Source organism: Bicyclus anynana, chromosome 23 (assembly GCF_947172395.1).
Source record: "Bicyclus anynana chromosome 23, ilBicAnyn1.1, whole genome shotgun sequence".
In the NCBI taxonomy this organism is placed as follows: domain Eukaryota; kingdom Metazoa; phylum Arthropoda; class Insecta; order Lepidoptera; family Nymphalidae; genus Bicyclus; species Bicyclus anynana.
In genome coordinates, this window is record NC_069105.1 from 11841103 (window position 1) to 11866752 (window position 25650).

A 25650-nucleotide genomic window follows, 5' to 3' on the forward strand; every position below is an offset into this window, starting at 1 on the left:
ATATACAGTAATAAATTGTAAGCTTATAAAATATTGTACCTATATATTATATTAGGTAAACAACCTTCACAATAAAATGAAGACTTAAATACTGATTTTTGTTTATATTTCCCTATATCAGGTAGTCAAATGATAGATCGAAGCGAGTCAAACTTCAACCATATCAAATAAAGTAAAATACTTTGATAAAACCAGCAAATCATATGTAATCGTGTAATGTTCATTACAACACGGGTTAACCGGATTTTTTTTATTTTTTTAATAGTTCAATGGCATTAAAATTCCAAGATTTCCGAAAAAGAGACTAAATCTAGGAGGCCACGCCGATACAAATTCGTCAGAAGTTTTCTTAACTTTAGTAGGTATTGTATGCCACTGCACGTAATTAGCCACTGTAGCACTCGTGCTGTCTATTTGTGCAATTTGACTTCGTAATGACAGTGCCACAAATAAGTTTTACTTACTACTGTGTAATATAAGTATACTTAAGTATCTACACGTAATTAATTGTTTCCGGGATAAAAAGTATTAACCCAGGTTATCCATCTCCATTCGAAGTTTCAGCTAATTCGGTTCAGTAATATAGTCATCAGTTTTTCACAAATGTCGGGAAGCCATGGATTTCTTTCGGGACAAATAGCCTATGTGTTAATTCTGGGTATCATCTATTTTCTTTTTAAATTTTCATCCTAATCAGTTAAGTAGTTGCGGCGTTAAAAAGTAACAAATATCCATACAAACTTTCACGTTTATAATATTAGTAGGATAGTGCAAGTTTCGATGTCTTCTCTATCTTTCTCTATCTATACTATCGTGTTAGACAGTGAGAGACAGAGACGAGTTATAAAATCCTCATTACAGAATAACGGTACTGGTCTGAAATGGATCATTACCTTCAGTTGCAATTATATACAGGGTGCTCGGGAGTATTTCCCACTAGCTGACGTCGCGCGGTTTCACCCGCGTATTCCCGTAGGAATACGGGGATAATATATAGCCTATAGCCTAGCTTCTATATAGCCTCGCTAGATGGGCTAAGTAACACTGAAATAATTTTTCAAATCGGTCCAGTAGTTCCTGAGATTAGCGCGTTAAGTCAAACAAACAAAACAACTCTTCAGCTTTATAATATTAGTGTAGATAACTCTAGGGTTACATTTTTTAATAAAACTTAATTATAAATTAAGTGAGTTAAAAAAAAATTATTTTGTAAATAGATCTTCAATTATGTCCCTTATATTATGACTTAGCCAATCTTATTCATAGATAAATATCATGAAGTAGCTTACTAGTGAAGTGCGGAGTGGCTGTTGCAATATATAGTCTTTAACCACTACGATTACGTATTTTAAAATGCAAGGATAGATAAAGGCGTGTGTTACATGGATGTCGGAATTATTTTAATTACTTCGTATGAAAATGTAAAAAGTTTTTTTTTAGTTAATAAAAATAGTTATGCAGTTCGGCTCCTATAAAAGGACTTGTCAAAATATTGAAGTTATGGGAAATACTCTCGAGCACCCCGTATAATATAGCCGGTTAATAAACAAAAGTACTAATAATTCTGAATCAATAAATTATAAAAATTTTAATAAAAAACATACAACCGACTTCAAAACCTAAAAACGTTCCCACTAAACTAAAAAGCGAAAAATAACATCATAATATGTTCTACCTGCTGATCAGTATGAAGGCGGTGCTTAGCCGGTGTTGTGTTAATTTAAGCCATTTCTGACAGGGCCACATGAAACAACACTGTCTGCAAAATCTTAATCTATTCTCACATGGATTGAATTAATACATCACCGGCTTAGCACCGCCTTCATACTGATCAGCAGGTAGAGCATATTATTATGTTATTTTTCGCTTTTTAGTTTAGTGGGTACGTTTTTAGGTTTTGAAGTCGGTTGTATTTTTTTTATTAAAATTTTTATTATTTTTCCATTTTTAGTGTAAAATATCATCTCAAACGAATATATCAGACCCCTAAAGACAATCACAACCCATCGCGGTACAAAATTCTCAGCAATACAAATTAATCAAGCCCAAGCACAAGGTAGCTACCGTAAACCGTTAAGGGGTTCCCATAATTGACCTTGGTCTTCATCATCAGACCCCTAATAACAGACACAACTCATCTAGGTAGAAAGTTCTCAGCAATACGAATTAATCAAGGCCAAACACAAGGTAGTTACTGTAAACTGTTAAGGAGTTCCCTTAATTGTCCTTGGTCTTCATCACCAAACCCTTAAATGACAGTCACAACCTACCTATGTGGAAAGTTCTCATTAATACTAATTAATCAAGCCCAAACACAAGGTAACTGCTGTAAATCACCGAGGAGTTCCCTCGTCTATTTTATGGCTCCATCATCAGATCGATTTTAAACCTTCATGAAATTGTAGTGCTTAAAAGTACTAAATGGAAAAGTTTACGAACATACTAGACACCCATATAATTTTCGAAAGTTCCCCTCAATTTCTCCAGGATTCCATCATCAGATCTTAACATGATGGCAATGGGACCAAATGGAGACTATACCGTTTCAAACAAAAAAAGAATTTTTGAAATCGGTCCAGGCGTCTTTGAGTAATCGGTGTACATACATAAAAAAAAAAAAAAATACCGACCGAATTGAGAACCTCCTCCTTTTTGAATTCGGTTAAAAATAATACAAAGATATATCAAATTGAAATCATTTTTAATTCGATTAATAAAGCCAAAGGGTCAATAAATAAAAGCTGACTCGATCGATTAGTACTGTTTTATTTTAACGTATAAAAAATTACAGTGAAAAATAAATAAACATTTCAAAGACATTCTTCTTAAATAACATACTCATTTTGGGTGTGAAAACACTTTATATAACGTATTATATTATATCTACTGTTCCTGATGATACAGCATGTTTGGTTTATAATTTTTTTACATGAGTGGAAGTAGGTTAATGGATTTTTTAATCTATAATTTTAATAAAAAATCGTTAATTTAGTTTGAAAAACGACACATCATTTGATGATCGACACATTAGTCAAACTGATACCCATATTAAAGGGAGCAGGAAAATAAGCTAGTCCGCATATTTAATTTAAAGTTATAGGTACACAAAATTTTAGCTTATTTATAAAATTATTATAATATTATCTTGCACTCTCACCTAATATATAAAATAAATATAATAATTATAAATATCGATTGGATAAGTATTTTTATTCGATATCTCAGACCAATTATTGTATAGGACCTGCCTCGCTAGACGTTACTTTTCTGTCAAAGTATATAATCAATGATCTAAATGCTATTATAAAAACTGTGTCTTTAGTATCGATGTTTCATAGTTGTAATTCTGTTCGTCGGTTAAAGAGCTCCGTAAAAATACATTTTTGTCTACTTGAATGGTGTAAAAAATGGGCAAAATCTTCTAGTTTAGTATAAGATATATACCAAATCTCGAATTTGAGTGAGATACTGGTCCTTCTATAATTGGTCTGAGTTGGATTTTTAACACCTCTGCCGTCCTCATCTAACTCTGCGCCGGATATCTAAATGAATAAAGCAATCACTAACACAATGTCCATTACACGAGAGTTATAATAAAAGAATACTCAAACAAAGTATGCCGCGAGTTGCGCCATTTTGTCCTTAGGCTGCTTGCTGCGCTGCTTGCCACGAGCGCGTCCCCCGCGCCCGCGCACCCCACCGCCGCGTGACGACACTGCGCGATGTTTCTCCACCTAAAAAAAACAATAAAGTTATAGTTTTAATTACAAAATATCCGGCTCGAAGGACCAAAAAACATGACGAGTCTTGCATTGTCAGGTGATCATTATCATCCCACTTTTAATGGCTGCAAAACCAGGCGTACCTTTATTAGGACAAGAGCTTTAGCGTTTAGCTCTTCCACCAGAGGTAGGTTTGTTCTTTTTATGCAAAATATCCGGCACGAAGCAACAAAAAATATGTAGGTACTTCTTTGATGGACATCATCATGGCCACCCAGGCCTCCCTCCTTATCAGATAAGAGTTTTTGACAACTTACGAGTGATAATAATATTTGATTCTTTAACTATCACAATGCGATTTTGATATTAGTGACCTTACGAAGATACGCCTTAACGTGGCGTAACCTTAAGATGGCTTAACGTGGTTTCCGGGAGGTAATGCCACCAATTTCCCAACTACGCCGTAAGAGTTCTTCTTCATTTTATTCGTCATGTTATACGTCATGATAATGCACTCACGAGCGCGCTGAAGTTGGGCTCGCAGTACAGACAGGCGGTCATCTCGGTGAGCGCGGCGGGCAGGCGCGTGCGCTCGGCGCGGTATTCCACGCTGACGAGCTGCGCGCCGCACGCGCTGCACGCAGTTTCGCACACCGCCACGCGTGACGCATCTTCGAATATATTGATGATGACGTCACACCTGGGAGAGAAAGAAAGAAAATAAATAAAGTACGTGAAGCCATATTTAAAATGACTAGGGGAAAGTCTCCCGGTCACGATGGCCTTAGCATTGAGCATTTGAAATACGCGGGTTTTCATCTTCCGAGAGTGCTAGCTATGTTTTATTCACTCTGTGTTAGCCACTCATACTTGCCTGTCGGGATGATGAGAACTATAGTGATTCCGATTCTGAAGAACAAAACTGGCGCTATATCAGATAGGTCAAATTATAGGCCCATATCTCTCGCAAATTTGTGTACTTACTAACATAATTTTTAAGATTGTAACCAACCAATTGGGCCTTTGTAGCCATAAATAAAGAAAATATTATTATTATATATTATAAATTTATTCATATCTAAAAGTTACACACAGTCAATAAATACCCTATCCTTATGACAGCATGTCTGTCTGTAACCCTTTAAAAAAGAAAGGGCGTACGCAGCATATGCCGTGCACTTTACACAAGCATAATTACACGGCGCTGATTTTCAGCTTTTAAAAGCTTTTTGAAGGACAACACTGTCTTTTAGTCATATATTTGTAGCCCTTTTCAAACAGCAGACTACTCTGTGTCAATGTCCATTGACAAAATAAATATAAAAGACGACGCAGAATCCTGTGACTTTAATCTCGATTTGTAGCGTTTTGAACTCTTTAAGGACATTCCACAACTCTGAATGATACTGTCGAAAGTAAAGAGCGCTTTTATCAGTATAATTTCAAAATCCAAAATATGTTAGCTGATAAATAAATTTTTAGAGACAACCCGACACTCCCATCGATTTGACGACGTACGGGCACGTATAGTACGTGCTAGTGCGTGCGTGAATGACTTAATTTTTTCTCATGTTAATGGTTTTGGATAAATCAGATATTGATTTCCGCAAGTGATCTGATACACCAAAATTCAACCAATGGCGGCGCAACCAGAAATACTTGCGTTGGTACGAAAGAGACGGTATTGAGACAACTCTGACGCCATTGCACGACATTTTCTTTATAATTCTCTGGTTGCTTGTTAGCTGTCAAATAATAATCAAAAAAACTTATCGATTGCATAAACAAACGCAGAAGCGTGGAGGATTAGTATACCGTTACCCCGATTGACCCCGTACCGTACGAACGTGAAGTGAAATAGGCCAAATTCAACCAATGGCGGCGCAACCAGAAATGCAACTCTTTCATTGCGTTACTACGAAAGAGACGGTATTGGGACGATTCTGATGCGAATCGAATTGGGACGAAATTCGGTCTATTTCTCTTCATTGGTATCTTGTTAGTCGTACCTGTTCAAAAGATCGAGATAACTTACCGATTGCACGCCAACTTCCACTTGGGCGCAGACGGGTCGAGGACTAGTACGCCGTCACACTCGACACAACCCGACACGCCCGTGGAGTTGACTCCGTACGGACAGGTGGGGTGCGTGCACGAATTGCAGCCGAAACCTTTCTTCATGTCCCTTTAAATGGAAACAAGGGCACGTTAACAAGAAGTCTTTAAAAACCGAATCTAACCTATAACTTGAAACAGCTTTAAGGCATACATTGACAGACATTTTCTAAGCAAGCGCGTCACAACATAGACCTGATTTTTGCTTACCAGCAGGTATTGTCAAGCACAAATCAAAGTGTTTACTATTTTATGGAAATTGCCTCATAGAATTTTGCATTCCTATCACTGAAAGTCTACATAGGACTATATCTTGGATTTGATTTAAACTTGGGAGTTAGAGGTCCCTTTGTGTATTCCAAGGAGTCTATTATGTGGAGTGTTCTGAAGAGCCGTTAGAGGTCATCTCACTCGACTCGATTTCTCGACTTAAACATAGGCGGCTTTCCGCTTACACAATTTATATAAAACCTTTTTCAAAGGGTAGTCACAAAACTAATGTCTGGCGTTTGGAAATATGATTTTTAATATTGTGCTGAAGAAAATTTACAATTTCTTTCACCCTACTCAAAGCCCCCATGGTCTAAACTCCATAGTTGTCGACAGTACCTGAAAATTTTCAGCTCTCGCGAATCCACTAATCCACAAAGGTACGAGAGAAGATTGTAAAGAGAAAGAATAAACATCAATCTCTTTCATCCCATCGCAACAAAAGATGACTCTATTGGTCGACAATGTCTCTTTCTCTTCTCAAGATATGTCGTTGACGCATCCTCGGCGTACTACCAAATACTGCAGTCCAGTATTTGGCACTGACCTGAAGGGCGGATGGTTGTAGCAGTAGGGGCACAGCGGGTAGCTCTTGCCCTTGCTGCCGGAGGACCAGGACAGCAGCTCGAAGTCGTCCAGTGGACACTTGAGCTCGCGGTAGATGCGCACGTTGCCGTTCTGCGGCAGTGAGTACGTGTCGTCGCAGTGCGAACAGTGGAGGCGCGCTGGTTTTGCCTGTGAAAGAAAGGCGTCTATATATTTCTTTTATATCTATTTGAAGTGTCTATGTAATTTAAAATTTATATAGTCATTGGGCGCAGGAACAAAATATTTATTACCATACTCATCGATCGTAGATCGTTAGATGGGCCTCAAAGCGTCGCGGGATTGTCATTGGTTTCGCACATTGAATACGTCATCACTCGTAACACATTTCTCTTTATTTCTGTTGTGGCTTGTGTTTTTACACTTCCAAAATGAACACGAAGGCATTATTAGGGGTTTAAAATAAGAAAAAACAATCCATATTTTTTAAGTCCACGTCCACTCAAAGCCTTGTTACGTACTAAGATAAGATATGCGTGCACGTCTTTGGGTAATGACAAAAAATTGTGCGTTCTTTAGCATGGAGGGGTCCATTTAACGATTTATATCGATGACCATACTGCTTATTTATTCCTGACAAAATTATGAACAGAGTCAAGCATGGTGGTGAGGCGTTTTCCTTCCAAGTTATCTTCCAGATATTAGCGAATCCGATAACAAATATGCCCCATGACAATTGTCTGACAAGGTTACCACATGAATTAAAATAACTTTCTTTAAAAAAGCTAAAAAAGGGTTAATAAAAAGCCAACATGCTTATATGTCTTCAATGAAAAATTGTTACGAAAAATCATATACTTACTTGTATATATCTCATATAGCGCCTACACTTCCCGCATCTGGACAAAGCCTTGCCGCTGGTCTTCAGTGATGAGAAGCTGACCTCGAACAGCTGGTCCATGGCCTCGATGGACCTCACGAAGTACTGGAATTTCCTGCGGAATATCTCCGCCGTGTGTGCCAGCACCGCGTGGAAGTCGGCTTGGCCGATTGCGATGAGGTTCAACTGTTCTTCCACCGCTGTTCGCATTGTTGGTAACACTAGTTCTGGATCAATCTTTGAAATAAAGACATTTTCGTATTGTAATAAAAGAGCAGCAAGTGAGTGTACATTTAATAAATATACCTAAAATTGAAATGACAAATAATGAAGAGCAAAATGAGCGCCAAAATTTATTCTTTAGTATCCGGACATTAACTTAATCATAGATCATCTCTTGGCCACATGGAGAATCCTAGTCACGATCATAGGAACACCAGGATTGATCACATTAAGCCTCCAAATACTATAGGTCCCGACATTCCTCTAAAACGAAGTCCAAGCTTCAAGGTCTTCTAGACCTCAGCCTCAGGCTAAATTCTGGCAGAGCTTCTAAGCTCGCCCAAAATTTCTGGTCACGATGTTGTGTTAAGAAATTTTATCAGAAAAACAAGGGGAATAAAATGTTCTTTACAAGTTCAAAACGATAGGATGTTTCTTTTTATTTTTTACAAGTTAACCCTTGACTACAACTTCACCTGATGGTAAATGATGATGCAGTCTTAGATGGAAGCAGGCTTACTTGTTAGGTGGAGGATGAAAATCCCACCCCTTTTCGTTTTCTATACGATAGGTATAGAAAACGAAACGGATACTTTGCCGGTAGGGTGGTAACTAGACCTAGCCTACCTATTTAGAAAATCTCAGTCGGCCCAACCGGGGATCTAAACCAGGACCTCCGTTTTATAAGTCTACCGCGCATACCACTGCGCCACGGAGTCCGTCAAAAGAGAAGATTTTCATTCAACTTCAAAACGATAAGATGTATGGGTGGGTGAGTAAGCGATTATAGTGACGAAGGCAATGAATTACAGTGACGTAATAGTGAATACTATTTTGACAGATGGTCCCCCGTCGCCGTCATACCATGTTACTGTCACCAACGAACTTGTCAAGCTATACATACCCAGGCAACGGCGACTAGGTTTGAATATATTGATTTTTATGATACATTCGGGTAAATAAGGTCAATGTTAACTAATGTATGCATAAAAAGCAAAGATTGTCTGGATATTAGCAAAATAAGATTATAAAATTTCAAAATCTATTAAATTTTTTTTATCGTAATTAGATGAAAATTCATACAGTTTTAGCTTCCTTACATTAAATGTAACATTTTCAATAAATGAACTATAAACATAAACGCACAAATAACAAAGATATTAGTAATTGTGTTTGAACGCCCATACATATCTAACGATCAGCGAGCCGTCGACGTCACTAATTCGTGCCATTTTGTATGGAGCGTTTTTCAGGAAACCGCAAATCTGACCCTTTAAATCCCTGTAGCTCCGAAAGTAATGATCGCAGATACCCTGTTCCTTTTACAAAATTGCTTTACTATTAGCATACTCTTAATTTATACACAATTTAAAAAACTGTCATCATCCCTATTTCCTTTTCAATACCTTCTGATATCCGTGAACGAGAACAACGCCTAGGCTGGTGGGCACCAGTCGTCTGCCGCTGCCCACGTTGACATAGTTCCGTTGGCAGATGTTGTTGATGTGCACCGGTATGGAGGCATCAGTGCCAATTCCGTGCTTCTCCATCAGGGTGATTACCTGACAATCACAATACTTTTATTCCTAATGGACGAGGCACATAGTTCAAAATGCCAATGGACGTTGGGGTCCCAATGGCAACCTAGAATTATCGGAAGGCACAGTTTCAGTCGATAAATAAACCTTGGCTGTGTTTGTTGTGGATTCTTCTCGGACCGAGGCGCATTTGGAACCCTCGTAACTTTAATTTTAAGTTTTCGACTTCAATTACCACCATTAAATCATGACATAACTTGGTTTTTCAAAAGTTTGACACGTTATTATAGCTTGGCAATCTACACTAATATTATAAAGGCGAAAGTTCGTGTGTAAGTATGTTTGTTGTTCCTTCACGCTGCTGCTTGCAAACTTACTTATTTACTTTTATCCCAGAAAAATCACGGTTCCAGTAAGATTTCTGATAAACAGAATTTCACGCGAACTGACTCGCGGGCGTCCGCTAGATTTTAAAGAAGTAAAGTTTATGAGATTGTGAGTAATTTTAGGGGTAAATCTCTGGGTCTATTGAACAGATTTTGTAAATTCTTTTACCAATAGAAAGGCACGTTATTTGTGTGTGTCATCCTACTAATCCTACTAATATTATAAACGCGAAAGTTTGTACGGATGTTTGGATGTTTGTTACTCTTTAACGCCGCTACTACTGAAGCGATTTAGCTGAAATTTGGAATGGAAATAGATTTTACTCTGGATTAACAAACACATAGGCTACTTTTTAACCCCAAAAAAATCCATGGTTTCCTGAGATTTGCGAAAACTGATGATTTTGATGATATGAATGTTTGTTACTATTAAGATATATTATAGCCTGGATTAACACATATACTACTTTTTATCCTGGTAAAATCCATGGTCTAAACTATATTTTATCTCCGTATTCTGAACGTTCACGAGAACTTGTTGTTATTTATAAAAAAATAAGTTATCACCTCAGACTCTGTGAGGTAGTCGGGCGGTGATGTCTGACACTCTACCAGTCTATGGTCGTGTGCTCGCAGGATATCGTCCACGTGTAGAGGCGGCACGAATTCGTCCTTGCCAAATGCCTGCAAAACATATACCACAGAAAAAATAAACAAAATGAACACACACAACCTGTGGCGCTAACTATTAAACGTAAGCTTACAGAAAAGTCGTTTTTTTTTTTTTATTCTTTACAAGTTAGCCTACAATCTCACCTGATGGTAAGTGATGATGGAGTCTAAGATGGTAGAGGGCTAACTTGTTAGGAGGAGGATAAAAATCCACACCCCTTTCGGTTTCTACACAGCATCGTACCGGAACACTAAATCGCTTGGCGGTACGTCTTTGCCGGTAGGGTGGTAACTAGCCACGGCCGAAGCCTCTGACCAGCTAACGTATCGTATCGTATCGTATTATAGTGTTAATGATTACGTAAACGACGAAATTGCTTGGAAATGTATTACATGACACGCTACTTATATACCTATTGTTCAATGGTGATAAACTAAAAAAACGATAAATCTGGCTGAGTTTGTTGTTGGCTCTTCTCGGACCAAGGCGCGTTTGGAACTCTCGTAATAAATTTTAGGTTTTCGAATAATTATTATCACCATTATCTTAAGTTTAATAAAATGGAAATTATATTTTTACTTTATGAACTTGACGTTTTAAAAGAGCTTGTAAACTAAGCCTATTTGAAATAAATGAATTTTGAGTTTGAGTTTGAGTTGAACATGCGACTAAGTGCAAAGAAAACAGACAAAATGTCGTCCAATGGGGGGGTCGTAACAGTCCTATCTCTTTCATACCAACGCAATTAAAGAGATAGTGTTATTTCTGGCTACACTGCCATTTTTTGTCCATTTCTCCACAGGAGATTATCTCATTGGTAGCATGTTAGCGCCACTGGGCATCTATACTAATATTATAAAGCTGAAGAGTTTGTTTGTTTGAACGCGCTAATCTCAAGAACTACTGGTCCAATTTGAAAAATTATTTCAGCGTTAGATAGCCCAATTATCGAGGAGGAGCAAGCAACAGCACCAATAAAAATGTTTCAAAATCGGTTCGTTTAAAAAAAAAAACTTAAAGCTAGCGTTAGCATAAAGTAACTATTCCACGCGGACGACGTCGTATTAGATCAGACAACGAGCAGTAAAAAAAGTATGATTACAATAATAACAATGATTGTGATGGATGATGATTATGATAATGATTGAAGTTACCTGCCAATGCATGATCTCAGTGTATCCAGCGTCCACCAGCGTGTTGCCTGTATAGTAGAACGTCTCGGAGCCGATTTGGAACGTGATCGTGGTAGACAGGTAGCGACAGTCGCGCGACAGCGTTGCGATAAAATGTCGCGTTATGTAGTCGTATATGCGCCACATGTCGCCATCTAACTCTGACTCCGCTGTAAATCATTAAATATTTACATTATTTATTTTAGGAATTCCTTAACCCTACGTGATTTGGTCACAAGTCTGGGCTCGGAGTTTTTCTCTCAGCCACGCGATGGACCCGTCCCCATATCAGCTGATGGACGTCCACTGCAGGACATCCATCTACGACTTCAACTCGCTTTATGTCGTTAGTCCAGCTGATGGGGGATCGACCAACATCGGCTCTTCAAACTATGTGCCCCGCCCATTGCACTTCAGCTTCGCGACTCGTTGAGCTATGTCGGTGACTTTGGTTCTTCTGCGAATCTCCTCATTTCTGATTTGATCACGCAGAGTTACTCTGAGTATAGCTTGTTCCATCGCCCGGTGTGTAACTCTGAGCCTTTTTAGCCCTTAGTTCACTTACACTTCTATACTTCTATACAACGAGATAAAGTTTGTAAGTTCTAACATTCTTTGCAAGAGGTAATCTTCGGAGCTAGTGATCCGATTTCAAAAATTCTTTCACCACTAGAATGCTACGTTATCGAGGAGTGCATATTATCCTATATATTATATTATTGGTATCATATATATTAGCAGATATATTACAGTTTTTGTAATACAGGTCGGACCGAAACTCCTCTTAAATAGACTTAATCGCATGCGCTGCCTTAACCATTGTGTAAAATTGAAATCAATGTATGAAGGCTTTATGTACCTTTAAAAGTACTACAAAAAAGTCCGCGACACCATATATCTATCTATACTAATATTATAAAGAGGTAAAGTTTGTAAGTTTGTAAGTTTGTAACAATTTTTTGAAATGGGGTAATCTTCGGAACTACTGGGCCGATTTTAAAAATTCTTTCACCAGTAGAATGCTACGTTATCGGGGTGTGCCATAGGCTATATTTTATATTTCTATCATATATAACTACTGAGATATCGCGGGTTTTCTCTTACAGGTCAGACCGAAAAACTTACTTATTCGCATGCGCTGCCTCAACCATTGCGTATAACTAAAATAAATGTATGGAGGCTTTTTGAACCTTTAAAAGTTCTACAAAAAAGTCCGCGACACCATATATCTATGTTTTATATTTTAGCAGATATAGTACCTTTAGTACTTTAATAAATTATTTAAATTTTAAACTAAGGTTTACGTCATTATTTACACAACTTAACTTAAATCCTTATCAAAATAAATGATTTAAAAATCACAAGGATATTATAGAGATAAGATTTGCCCTTTACAGTATGTTAATTAGTTATATAATTTCGGAGATAATACAAAATTTCTGAAAGTCGCAGAAATGCCGCTATATGACGCCCCGCGGTTTCAATTACGTGGTTCCCGTTCCCGTATGAATATGAGGACCAAACATAGCCTATGACACTCGCAAATAATGTAGCTTTCTATTGGTAAAAGAATTTTTCAAATCGGTCCAGTAGATCCAGAGATTACCCCCGACAACCACACAAACTTTACCTCTTTATAGTATTAGCATAAAGTCGCTTGGGAAATTATAGTATTTTGGTCATTGCACCACGCACAAAAGGCTGGACCAATTTTGCTGAGGGTAGGGATAGGATAGAGGTAGGGAAGGGGTAGGATAGAGGTAGGGTAGGGGTAATTTAGGGAAAGTGTAGGGTAGGGTAGGGTAGGGTAGGGTAGGGTACGGATAAGGTAGGGGCAGTGTAGGGTAGGGGCAAGGTAGAGGTAGGGGAAGGCTATGGAACGTATAGGGTAGGGGAGGAGTAGGATAGGGGAAGGGTAGGGTAGGGGTAGGGTACGGGTAGGGTAGGGTTAGGGTTGGGATAAGGTAGGGGTAGGGAAGGGTTAGGGTTAACGGTAGGGCCCCTAATCTACCCCTACCCTACCCCTACCTTACTCCTAAGTAAGGTAGGGGTAGGGTAGGGGTAGATTAGGGGTAGGGTAGGATAGGGTATGAAGAGGTTACGGGTAGGGTTAGGGTAGGGTAAGGTGGGGGGAGGGAAGGGTTTGCGTTAGCGGTAGGGTAGGAGTAAGGTAGGGGTAGGGTAGGGTAGGGTAGAGTTGGGTAGGTTTACAAGCAGGGTAAGGTAGAGGTAGAGAAGTTTACATCAATTTTTACGCGGACGAAGTCGCGGGCGTCCGCTAGTTTTATATATATTAGCAGATACTAATAATATAGTAATACCATAAAAGGTACCTTTTATGGGCGTAGCGTGCCTTAGAGGGGCCCTGTATAATTTTTATACAGGGCCCCTCTAAGGCACGCTACGCTAGTTGGGGGGCCCAATAGACGAGCGGCAAATCTCGAAAAATCTCTTTAGTTTTTTATTTACTCTACTACTACTTACTCTACTACAACTCTTTTAAGACAATGTAGGTAACATGTAACCTATTTCTTTTTTTTACTTTTGTAATTTCTGCAGTTTTTTTTTTGGCTTTTCCCCGGGAAGCAACACCGGATTAAGTAATATTGTAGATTAAAAATTTATGCTTTTACACGTAAGGGGCCCCTGTAGTCCGGGGACCCTGTATCATTGATACGGCAGATACGGCGGTAGCTACGCCCTTGGTACTAACTATGAATAAGGGCTTCGGCAAGACGATACTTTCAGGGCAACATCATACCTTAGCTTATTTATATGCGCTGCACAAACACAATGTATAATAATTGTGCGGTGCTTTTCGTTTGACAGCAACCGTGCTAGCGATTAGGTACAGATGCAGGTTGTCCAGTAACCTTATGTTTAAAGTTGCGCTTTTTTGCAAGCTTTTATTTTACTTGCTATGTATATATGTCACATACATAGTTTATGTATCCGAGTTCTCTCCGTATCTCTCTCTCTCCGCGTCGTGTTCCTCATTACTAAGGGTCGTGACACCTATCACACATTCACGACTTTAATTTTTGATTATATTTTAAAATCTAAATTATAAATTTATAAATTAGAATTAGATCATGAGTATTTCAAGATCAAGAGAAAATGGTTAAATAGACAGAAAATAAAAATCGGATTTTCGTAGTTCGTGTAATTATTTTAACTTGAAGACATAAATTCTGTGGGCCGATCCCGGCGGCACTGCAATGCCGGGCCGACCCGTGACAGGAGTGGAGCGAGCCCCGAACATCCCGTCAGATTACAAAAATCAGTTTAATATACTGGTCCCGCATTGCGGGAACTTTCAGATATTAAGCTGAAAAGAACAGATACTACACTTTGATCTTAGCCAAAAGGCCGAGAAGCGATACCAAAACCAAACTGTTCAGGGAAGGTCATTCAACTGGCGAACATCTCCTCAGCGCGATGCAAAATAGCGCACGCACTGTACAGCGACATCTGTCAGATATTGCGCACACCTCGCCGTGATGCAATTTACCGCGTGTTCTACATACAGTGCGGTGTGTAGTTGTCGTTTAGTTCTTAAACTTTCCACAGTGAGCAGCGCCAAGATTGACAATACTTCACATTAATATTTTCACAAAATTTGTCGCCAACGTCCATACCATGTTGAATACACCGGTTCTCGTCCGATCACCGAAGTTAAGCAACATCGGGCGCGGTCAGTACTTGGATGGGTGACCGCCTGGGAACACCGCGTGATGTTGGCTTTTTGATGAAGATTATTTTGTAGTCGGTCGACATACGAATAATTTTTTTAGGTTTCATGCATAATCAGGATTTGAGAAAATAGAACCAAAAATTTTTATGATCTCACTACCGTTCCAGTCTACCGCCAATAAAGTGAACTACAAAGGTATAATTATGTATAGCCCCGCTGAGATACATTTTGTACACTGCGCAACTTTAAGCTTGGGGAATATGTTTGCCAAAAACTATACCTAACAAATAGGAACCTATAGTCAAATTGAGTAGGTATTTTAAACTATGTAAACAAACAAAAACAGCTGACTCAGGGGTGCTCAACATTTTATCATTATTTACGAATATTATCATGAAATAAAACTTCCTGTGATAAACAAATATTTTTTTAATTCTATATTCCTATATAATATATTCTGTTATTTATCAAACAGATAATGCTTCACTTATATTAAGGGTTCCGTAAGCAATAAAGAACTCTTATAGTTTCGTTTCTTTATTATGTAGAAGCAAGCATAAGGTTTCCTCGACATATTTAAATACATTAATCAAAACCGTTTTCTCGGAGGACGATAAGGGTGATTGATTCGTACGTTTCTTTGTTGGTGACGGAAACAATAGCAACGCGGAATAACTGCTCCGGCTAGTACCAGGCTTCGGTTCACTAATTTTCGTACTAAACTAAATAAAATTAATTAATTAAACTGATAAAAAACCCGACTGCATAAATGATAAAAAAACTGAAAAGAAAAAAAAGCTCAGTCCAGAAGTGTAGAAAACAATTAGAAAACAGTCGGGACCTATTATATTGAAAAGAATGATTTTCGTCTACATTTTTTATTAGGTCCCGACTTTAGTTTGATCAATTTTTATATCATTTATGCCGGGTTTTTATATATTTGTTTAATTAATTAATTTATTTCACACTTTTTAGTTACGATAGATGGTGAATTTCGGATTTATTGGTTACGTTTGTTACAAAGTACGATAATGTATACCTAAGTCCAACCGAAATTAAGTAAATATTCAAAAAATCTACGCAACCCTCGGTGGCCGAATCCGACTCGCACTTGTCCGATTTTTATAATCAATATATTTCTTTTAGTCTATTTTAGGTGTTTTATAACTACACTTCATAAACCTCGCACCTTATAGTCGTCCGCCTCGCGTATTATGTATAGACTTAATTAATATTAGAATTAATAAATAACGTTTTCCTAATTGTAGTTTTTTTAACATGGCCATGATATACTATTTTGAAATTCTCACAAAAATCCCTTGAATTTGATTCGCATGTTGCAATATTCACAAAAAAAAACTTCACCCCGATTCTATAGCGTCTCACAGTCGTCTTGTTGGTTTTTTTTTTCTAATTTCACCTATCTAAGAACACTTGGGTTATTAAAACAAATCTAACGTTATCTGAATTACGTAAATCCGTTCAACGGTTTGGAAGATATGAGGTAATAAAGAATATTACATACATACATACAAGATACGCGCGAAAACATAACCCTTCTTGCAGTCGGGTAAAAACAGTAAACAAACAACAAATACACTATAATTAACAATAACAACGAAACGAGAACAAAACGAAATAACAAAAATTACAAGGGAAGAAAATACGCACGACAGACTGGATTTAGTTAACGAATCATTAACGAATATTGATATATACGTAGGAGTATTAGTCATAGACAGCAAATAAAGTAGTGTTCTGTGCTGTGAAGTGTGAACTGTCAAATGTCAAATCTTCTTTCACTTATTAATACAAAATCAAAAAAATTATCATAGTATATGGTAATTCTGCAATAAATGAAAGGTTAAATTCACATTAAAATAAAAGAAATCATCGTTTTAATTACAACTTCTTTCTTCTTTTGATATGAAAATACGACATTTATAAAATAATTAAAGTTATAATTTAATTTTATAAATGCACATTTAATACCCATAAAACTCAATATCTTTATTTTTCATAATGGTTTGTGACTCATGTCTGCTTGGGTTCTTTTTATGTCGTTTGTATTGTTTTTGTGCAAACTCTATATATTTAACATAGACGAATTAGAAATGGAAATGGATCGCATCCAAATGCAGCAACAAAATTGTCTGTCGTTTTTTGAAGGGTACGAGGTAAACTCAGTCATCGATAATATTTAACAAAAATAAATAATAAAATATTTAACAAGAATAATATAATCTGTACACAGAATATTAAATTAATGAATCGATGTTTTGCTGTTTGTTCGTTCGTTAGAAGAATAGTATCTATTTTTCTTTTAGATATTGTTTTTATTACAAATTTATTATTTATTATAATTATGTTTTTGATGACCTCCGTGGCGCAATGGTATGCGCGGTGGATTTACAAGAAGGAGGTCCTGGGTTGGATTCCCGACTGGGCTGATTGAGGTTTTCTTAATTGGACCAGGTCTGGCTGGTGGAAGGCTTCGGCCGTGGCTAGTTACCTATACGGCTAGTTAACAATAAAAAAAAAAATCTTAGATTGCATCATCGCTTACCATCAGGTGAAACTGAAATCGAACGTCACGTCATCTTTTAGTGAATTAGAAGTTGTTGACCATTTTTCATGCCATTGAACTACTTACTACACAAACCGGAATGATTAGGGAGTTTTTTCAGTCGACGAAAACGATTACAACAATGAAACATCGATACGATATAAGTATACACGCGTTAGATCGTTGATTGATTGACAGAGAGGTAACGTCTTGCGAGGCAGGTCCTTCTATAATTAGTCCAAGATAATTAATTAATTGTATGTGAATCCGGGCTCAAAAGGGCTAGAACCCAGAGCCGTAAAACTTATTATTAAAAATAAAATGTATGTGAATCGAAACGAAAAGTGTCGCCTAAAAGAACCTTTTTGAGGAGTGATATTGTTGTGTAAAAAGCCTAAAGTTGTGGACTATAGGATTAGTGTGTATGTTTATGTATAAAATATAGCAGACGCCTCGCGGTTTCACCAGTTTCGGTAGGAATAATACGGGAGATAAAAATTCGGTAGGAATAATAATAAGGGATGATATAATTATGGTGAAATAAAGAAAAAAAAAACATATAATTGCATTAAACTTTCAGGCTGTTAATTAAAAAAGCTCTCTTTTGTTTTCCTTGTTATTTTTTTTAATTTATTCGCGTTTCCGTATTACGTAGATATAGAATTATTTTTAGTGATGCGCCGACTAGTTGTCGACTAGACGGTAAAGCCGACTAATCGGCAAAGTCGCCGACTAGTCGGTAAAGCCGATTAGTCATGGTTCATGAGATACAGCCTGGTGACAGAGAGATGGACAGCGAAGTCTTAGTACCTAATAGGGTCCCTAGAGTTTTACTCTTTGGGTACAGAAGCCTAAAAATGAATGGCTACTCACAGGCCGGCTTCATGGGCGTGATGGGCGGATGGTCGCCCGCGTCGTGGCCCTTCTTCGGCTTGTTGATGCCGTGGGAGATGAGCGCGCGCACATCGGAGCCCCACTTGGCAGAGTTCTGCTGCTGTCGCAATGTTCCACTGACAAATAAAACAATAATATTAATAATGAAAAATTGATTTATGAAACGAATATCTTAGCATTCCATGGATTCACCGCGCAGGTGCTGAGTCCATCGCGTGGTAGAGAGAAAAACTCCGAGCAGAGTCCCGGATTTGTGACTGCAGGATGTAGGGTTAAGGAATTCCTTGACGATCGATCAACATTCCCCTCCTCCGCTCGTGTGGTTCTCTCTGCCTAGCCAAATTTGGTAAGATCCTATTAAAGCAGCTTTGGATACCACCATTATTTACCATCAGGTGAGATTGTAGCCAAGGGCTAACTTGTAAAGAATAAAAAAAACTTGAAGAGTAAGTTGGTGAATGCTTTACGGAAATTGTAATCAGGCGATGTGACGTGCTGCCAACTAAAGGTATAGTAAAACAGTATAGATAGATAGCTTTCTCAGAGAACTTCGAGACAATCCCTTTTTGTACACTTGCAATATCAACATTCTTCTAGTGATATGACTTTCACTACTCTGTAACGGCCATACTAAGTTTTAATAGATGTCCAATTATAAAAATAAACTTACATAAGATCGAAGTTTTCAGAATAACTTGTAGTTTCAGTTCGGGGATACGATATGTAGCCCTGCGTGTAGAGACGCTCAGCAATCTAAAAAAATCAGTTAAAAATTTAAATTAACATCATCACTATCGTTAACAATCCATATTCAGTTTACTGTTGAGCACGAGTCTCCTCTCAGAATGAGAGGGGTTAGGCTAATAGTCCACCACACAGACCCAATGCGGATTGACAGACTCCACACACATGAATAATTAATTAATGATATTCTCATGTATGCAAGATTCCTCACGATTTTTTTTAAAATGCACATAATTGAAAAGTTGGAGGTGCATGCCCCGGACCAGATTCAAACCAACGCCCTCCGGAATCTGAGGCAGAGATCATATCCACTGGGTTATCATGGCTTATAATACACACATGAGTAATTTTAGCACAGTGAAACATTGATTCTATAGACACAGTTTGTACAGGTTAGATCATGATCATATACTTTTGACAGAGGGATAACGTCTATCGAGGCAGGTCCAGCAAGCCCAACAGCAATTATATATTACTAGCGGACGCCCGCGACTTCGTCCGCGTAGAATTCAGTTTTTCACAAATCTCGCGGAAACCATTTTTCCGGGATGAAAAGGTGCCTATGTGTTAATCTAAAAATGTGGCTATAATATATCTTAATACCAAATTTCACCTAATTCGGTTAAGTAGTCGAGGCGTGAAAGAGTAACAAACATTCATATCATCAAAATCATCAGTTTTCGCAAATCTCGGGAAACCATGGATTTTTCGGGATAAAGTAGCCTATGTCAATCCAGAGTAAAATCTATTTCCATTCCAAATTTCAGCCAAATCGCTTTTGGTAGTAGCGGCGTTAAAGAATAACAAACATACAAACATACAAACATCCAAACATACATCCACACATCCATACAAACTTTCGCTTTTATAATATTAGTATGATTTACCAAGTTTTGTTATTTTTTTTTATATCTTTTACCATGATCATAGAAAAAGTATTGCTGCACGTAAATCCACAAAGTCCACTGCACGTAATTAGCGATTGTAGCACTCGTTCGCTTTATTTCACGAAAAATACTCATGCTTCATATGGCCCCCATACATGACAGTGGCATAAACATTTTATGTAAGTACCTGCATAGCATGGTGCGGCCCCATACCCAATCCAGCGCTGGCCACTCGCATCAACTCCACCGTGTTCAGAGCTGTGGGTCGAGGCTTCACCTTCTCCTTGGCTTGGATTGACACCACTCTGTTAAAATGCAGGATTGTCTTACGTACAGGTACGTTTTTTAATTCTTTACAAGTTAGCCTTTGACTACAATCTCACCTGATGGTAAGTAATGCAGTCTAAGATAGAAACGCGCTAACTTGTTAGTAGGAGGATGAAAATCCACACCCCTATCGGTTTATACACGGCATCGTACCGGAACGGTAAATCGCTTGGCGGTACGTCTTCGCCAGTAGGGTGGTGGTGGAAACTAGCCACGGCTGAAGCCTCCCACCAGCCAGACCTGGACCAATTAAGAAAATCTCAATTTGCCCAGCCGGGGATCGAACCCAGGACCTCCGTTTTGTAAATCCACCGCGCATATCACTGCGCCACGGAGGCCGTCAAAATGATTTGATTGTTTGTTTGCATTGAATAGGTTCTGAAACCAGGGTGGTTGAAGCGATATTCGGAAGGCATGAAAGGATCGAAAGCGTACATTAAGAACCTTATTCAGAAATATACTCCGAGCAGTAATTTGTTTCGAAGCGAAGCGATTACGTTACGATTCTGATTAGTGGGTGTTGTAGTAAGGAGTTTCATGCAAAGAATACTAGACTTTTCTGTCCTGATATGTGTGCAACGATCTTTAGAGTCCTACCAGATGATAGTATACTTACGTTGCCTCCTTGATTTCTTTAATTCCAGCAAGGAACATATTAGCTATGTCCTTCTCAAAACTTCTGACTCTCTTCCATTCTAGAGGTAGCTCCCGACCCTCAGAAGTGGAAGCTGTGACTCGTAACACCCAATATGTTTCGGGCTTGAAGGTCTGGATCTCATCGTGGCGTTGGACACAGAACCCAAGGGTTGGGGTCTGGCAGGGACCGTAGGAAATAAGAGATGCATCAAGGTCACCATATCTGCCTGGAAAAGAAATGGTTTATATTGTTAAATAAGTTACTTTTATCATAGTTCAAATATTTTTATAACAAGTCAATATTTCAAAAAATAAACAAACCCGACTGCCTAACCTCGCGTTTTTTGTATAGCAAATAATAAATAACGTTTTTCCCATTGTAGGTATTTTTAATATGGCCATTTTGAAATCCTCTTAATTGGCCCTTGACTTTGCTATCCATATTGCATTATTATTATTTTTTTCACCTTAGTGTCTCACAGTCGTTGTGTTGATTTTTTTAAAAACTTCACCTATCTAAGAACACTTGGATTATTAAGAAAAATCTAACTAAATCTTAATTATGTATATCCGTTCAGTGGTGTGAAAGATTAGTTAATAAAGAATATTACATACATAGATATAAACAACATACGCCCTAAAATAACCCTACTTACAGTCAGGTAAAAATTATAACTCACCTTGAAAATATTTTGTCTGAAATCGTGTAAACGCACAACCAATACGTAGATCGAGTTCCTGACGAGCATCCACACTGCGAGACTCATTCTCGTTCGGCCGGATGAGATTCATCATGGCCGCTTTGATATCCTTCTCGGTTATGGCAGAGAAACGTGCACGAAATGTCACTAAGGGAGACAATATATCTCCTTTCATAGATTGTTGAACACATGCCATCACCTGGAATTACAAAACCAACAAGTCTTCCAAATGTTATAAAAAGGTGTTTTATATCTTCAAAATATATCACAAAACAAATGTGCTAGTATACATTTGTACCCAGCAAGTGTGTTTGCCTTAATGATTTTAAAAATAGGGGTTGATGTTAGACATAATATCAAAACTTAGTGTTGTATGTATTAAAAAAATATAAATATTATAAACCCGCGGACGCCCGCGTCTTCGTCCGCGTGAAAGTCGATATAAACTCTCACCTACCTCTACATCGGTCTTTTACCGAAAATGTCTAGTCGACCCATACGAAAAATTTTGCATCAACGTTTCTTATAAGAACTGCTAACATATATTTCCTGACAGGATCTTCAAGGTAAGAGTGAATATGCATCTTATAAGCAAGAGCGCTTCATCTTCAACCTCATCACTATACAATATTAAAAAAAAATTATAAATGCTATACTAATTTTATAAATGCAAAAGTAAGTCTGTCCGTCTGTCTGGTATCTTTTCAAGGCTAAACAGCTGAACCAATCAAGATGAATTTTGGTATAATGGTAAATGGGACCTTGGAGCCAAACAAAGGGTACTTTTTAACCCTAAAATAAAAATAAAACAGGGTGAAATAGGCGGTTGAAAGTTTGTATGGAAAGTCCTTAATTTTCAGAGATCCAGTATTAAAAATATGTTCATAAATCATAAAAAAATACAAAATATAAGGTGATTCAAGAATTTTTTAAATTCAACCTCTAAAGTGCTGAGATTACATTCATTTCCACGCGGAAGAAATCGCGGGCGTCCGCTAGTACTTAAATAAATAACAATACCTCGAAACAGATATTTTCACCCTCTTTGTCGCAATCCAACCACAAAATCAGATAATCACAACCCCTGGCCTCCTGGGCCAAGAATGCTGGTATTCTAAGCCGGGGCATTGCTTCCTTCTTCTCCGTGGGACAGCTGAATAGCTCAATGGGATCCACTTTGTCCCAGTTGTTATATTTGCCGCTGAAATCTAAACTCATCACATGTCCACATACTGACGTCATTTTAAATCTGACCGGTTCACCTTTGAATGTACCGTTCCACTCGTGAACTGCACAAGCTGAGTTGGAACCTAAAAAATAGATGAACATTTTTATAAAACCTTAATTAATTAATTTAAGAATTTAATTGAATGCTTACAATAGCAGTTTTAGTTTTGAATTTAAGACTACTAGTGGAAAGGCTTTGCTTTGACTTATATGCACTTACATCTTCCCTACACCTACTACTATCCTACAAATTTTCTTGGAGTCTTGGAACATTTCATTCCATTTGCTCACAAAAGAAGAAGAAAAGATGAAGAAGATAAAGAAACACTTTACTACACACAAAAAGACAATAATAAATAAAACATTTTAGAAAACTTAAACTTAGAATGCAAAGCTGGCGTTATTGCTATATGCAATCTCTACCAGGCAACCCCTGCTGTGAGGACTTGCAAAGAAATATGTTATATCTTGATATTGCTATCTGTTAAAATAGTTTCGAGCTAACAGAAAATAATTTTGCCTAATGCCTTGTTAATAAACTAGACAGAGAAGAAGGACAGATTTGAGGACCTCCATAGCGCAGTCGATTTACTAGATGGAGGTCCTGGGTTCGATCAACTGTTGGGCTGATTATGGTTTTCTTAATTGATTCATGTCTAGCTGGTGGAAGGCTTCAGCCGTGGCTAGTTAACCACTCTACCGGCAAAGGCATACCCCCAAGCAGTCCTGAACAATGTCTTGTAGAAACTGAAAGGAGTGTGGATTTCATTCTTCTAACAAGTCAACCTGCTTCCATCTTAGATTGCATTATCACTCACCATCAGGTGAGATTGTAGTCAAGGGCTAACTTGTAAAGAATAAAAATAAAGCATCCATTAAATGCACTCATAAGAAGACTGATGGCCGCATACTGTTTAAGTATATTATTTGTCTTTATAGAAACTCTGTAAGTGTATTAACTTGAGTATTGACTTCACTATTTCTTGACTTGACTTGACTTTGACTACTTCTCTATATATAAGTAATTCAAGCAAATCTATATATAAGTATCTAAGTACAAGAACCATTTGGATAAATATATGAAAACACAAGTAGCACAATGAGTATATCATTGTGGTCCTTGTTGTTTCACATATTAGCGGCATAACCTTTATTGTAACAATATTAATAACATGAGTAAAACAAACCACATTTATAACATTCATAAGGATTATATAAAAATACACTGTTATATAACAGCGCATAACGCTTATTACACTAGAATAAATTACCAGAATTAGCATAATAAGTTTTTTGGAAGAATTTATAGGATAGAGTTTGATAGATAATAACAACACACTAACCCTTGTTGGTGTTACATTTGCCATTACTGAGTATGTTCGCGAGGTTTTGGGCTAAAGATGGCTTTTCAGCCACCATCAATGCTATCTTCATCGTGTAATACTAAGTTTATAAAACATAAAATTAAGTTTACACCGTATTCATAGTTTTGATGGACGAAACGATTGAAAATTGAGATCTGTGAGGACTGACGAGTGTGGGTGACGGTGATGGTGAATGGTGACGGGTGACCACACACAGTCTCAGTTCACGCCCCGGTCACGAAAGTTTGAGAATGAGAAATGAGAATTTATATTATTGAGAAATTGAGATTTCGATTTAGAAATTAGAATTGACTTGAGAAATTGAGAATTGAGATGAGAATTGACATTTGACATTTGACTTGATTGTGATTGTATTTGACATTGACATTTGACAATAATATTGACTTTGACATTGACAATTATTTTAACAAGAATGGAACAAGGCAATGTCTTCATTGATTCTTAGACATTGACCTATAACATATTTTAAGGACGTACAATCATGAAGAAACCTTAGATATTTGTCAAAGCCTTTCCCCACTATAAAACGTCACAGATGATAATATACTGAGGCACCAACGCTGATGGCGCCATCTGCGATTAAATATGTTCCTTGGGCTGTTTAGACCATTAATAACAGGACTTGGTTCGCTAACCGTTACCCCTCTGGCAAAGATCAAAAATCTATGATCTAATGCGTTTATAAAAACTGTTGCTACAGAATCGATGTTTCATTGTTGTAATCGTTTTCGTCGTGTAAGGAGCTCCCTAAAAATACCGGTTTGTGTAGTTAAATGGCATAAAAAACGGTCAAAAACTTGTAGTTTAGTAAAAGATGGAGTAACGTTTCATTTGAAAGTATTTAAACCTTAATTTTATCATTTTTTTAATAAAAACAATTTATAAAAATAATCGAATCTTTTGACGAAACAGCCAAACATCGATCAGTAATCGAATATTCTATGTATTTAATCTGTGGATAGTCTAAGCAATATCACAGTAAATATGCAAGCAGTAGTTTGACTTCATACTAGAGGTCGGAACTAAAAATAAAATAAATAGATTTTATTAATTAGAAATAAGACT

General features: G+C 37.5%; 2 protein-coding genes and 2 non-coding genes across 4 annotated transcripts in view; 2 read left to right on the forward strand and 2 right to left on the reverse strand.

Moving 5' to 3' along the window:
* The window catches only part of LOC112055745 (protein piccolo), a 63967-nt gene that overhangs the window by 20428 nt on the left and 17889 nt on the right, over positions 1-25650 (forward strand). The gene's annotated exons all lie outside the window — the stretch shown is intronic.
* LOC112055746 (DNA topoisomerase 3-beta-1) lies at positions 2750-24911 on the reverse strand. Its single transcript, XM_052888830.1, has 15 exons — positions 24544-24911; positions 22994-23283; positions 21953-22172; positions 21253-21499; positions 20497-20614; positions 19349-19431; positions 18658-18794; positions 11507-11694; positions 10247-10363; positions 9162-9317; positions 7516-7770; positions 6655-6842; positions 5758-5907; positions 4242-4422; positions 2750-3734 (listed from the first exon to the last, which is right to left on the reverse strand). The coding sequence occupies exons 1-15, from the start codon at positions 24632-24634 to the stop codon at positions 3606-3608; spliced, it is 2550 nt and encodes an 849-aa protein (XP_052744790.1). The 5' UTR covers positions 24635-24911; the 3' UTR covers positions 2750-3605.
* Positions 14713-14905, reverse strand: LOC112055750 (U2 spliceosomal RNA). The gene has a single exon (XR_008252075.1). It is a non-coding gene; the product is annotated as a U2 spliceosomal RNA (small nuclear RNA).
* On the forward strand, positions 15149-15267 carry LOC112055749 (5S ribosomal RNA). Its single transcript, XR_002887526.1, has one exon. It is a non-coding gene; the product is annotated as a 5S ribosomal RNA (ribosomal RNA).

Coding starts and splice junctions, on each gene's coding strand:
- LOC112055746 (XM_052888830.1), bottom strand. CDS start 24,634: ATGAAGATAGCATTGATGGTGGCTGAAAAGCCATCTTTAGCCCAAAAC. Junction 11,695..18,657: donor CACGCCCATGAAGCCGGCCT/GTGAGTAGCCAT, acceptor AATGATTTACAG/CGGAGTCAGAGTTAGATGGC. Junction 10,364..11,506: donor CTGAGATCATGCATTGGCAG/GTAACTTCAATC, acceptor TATGTTTTGCAG/GCATTTGGCAAGGACGAATT.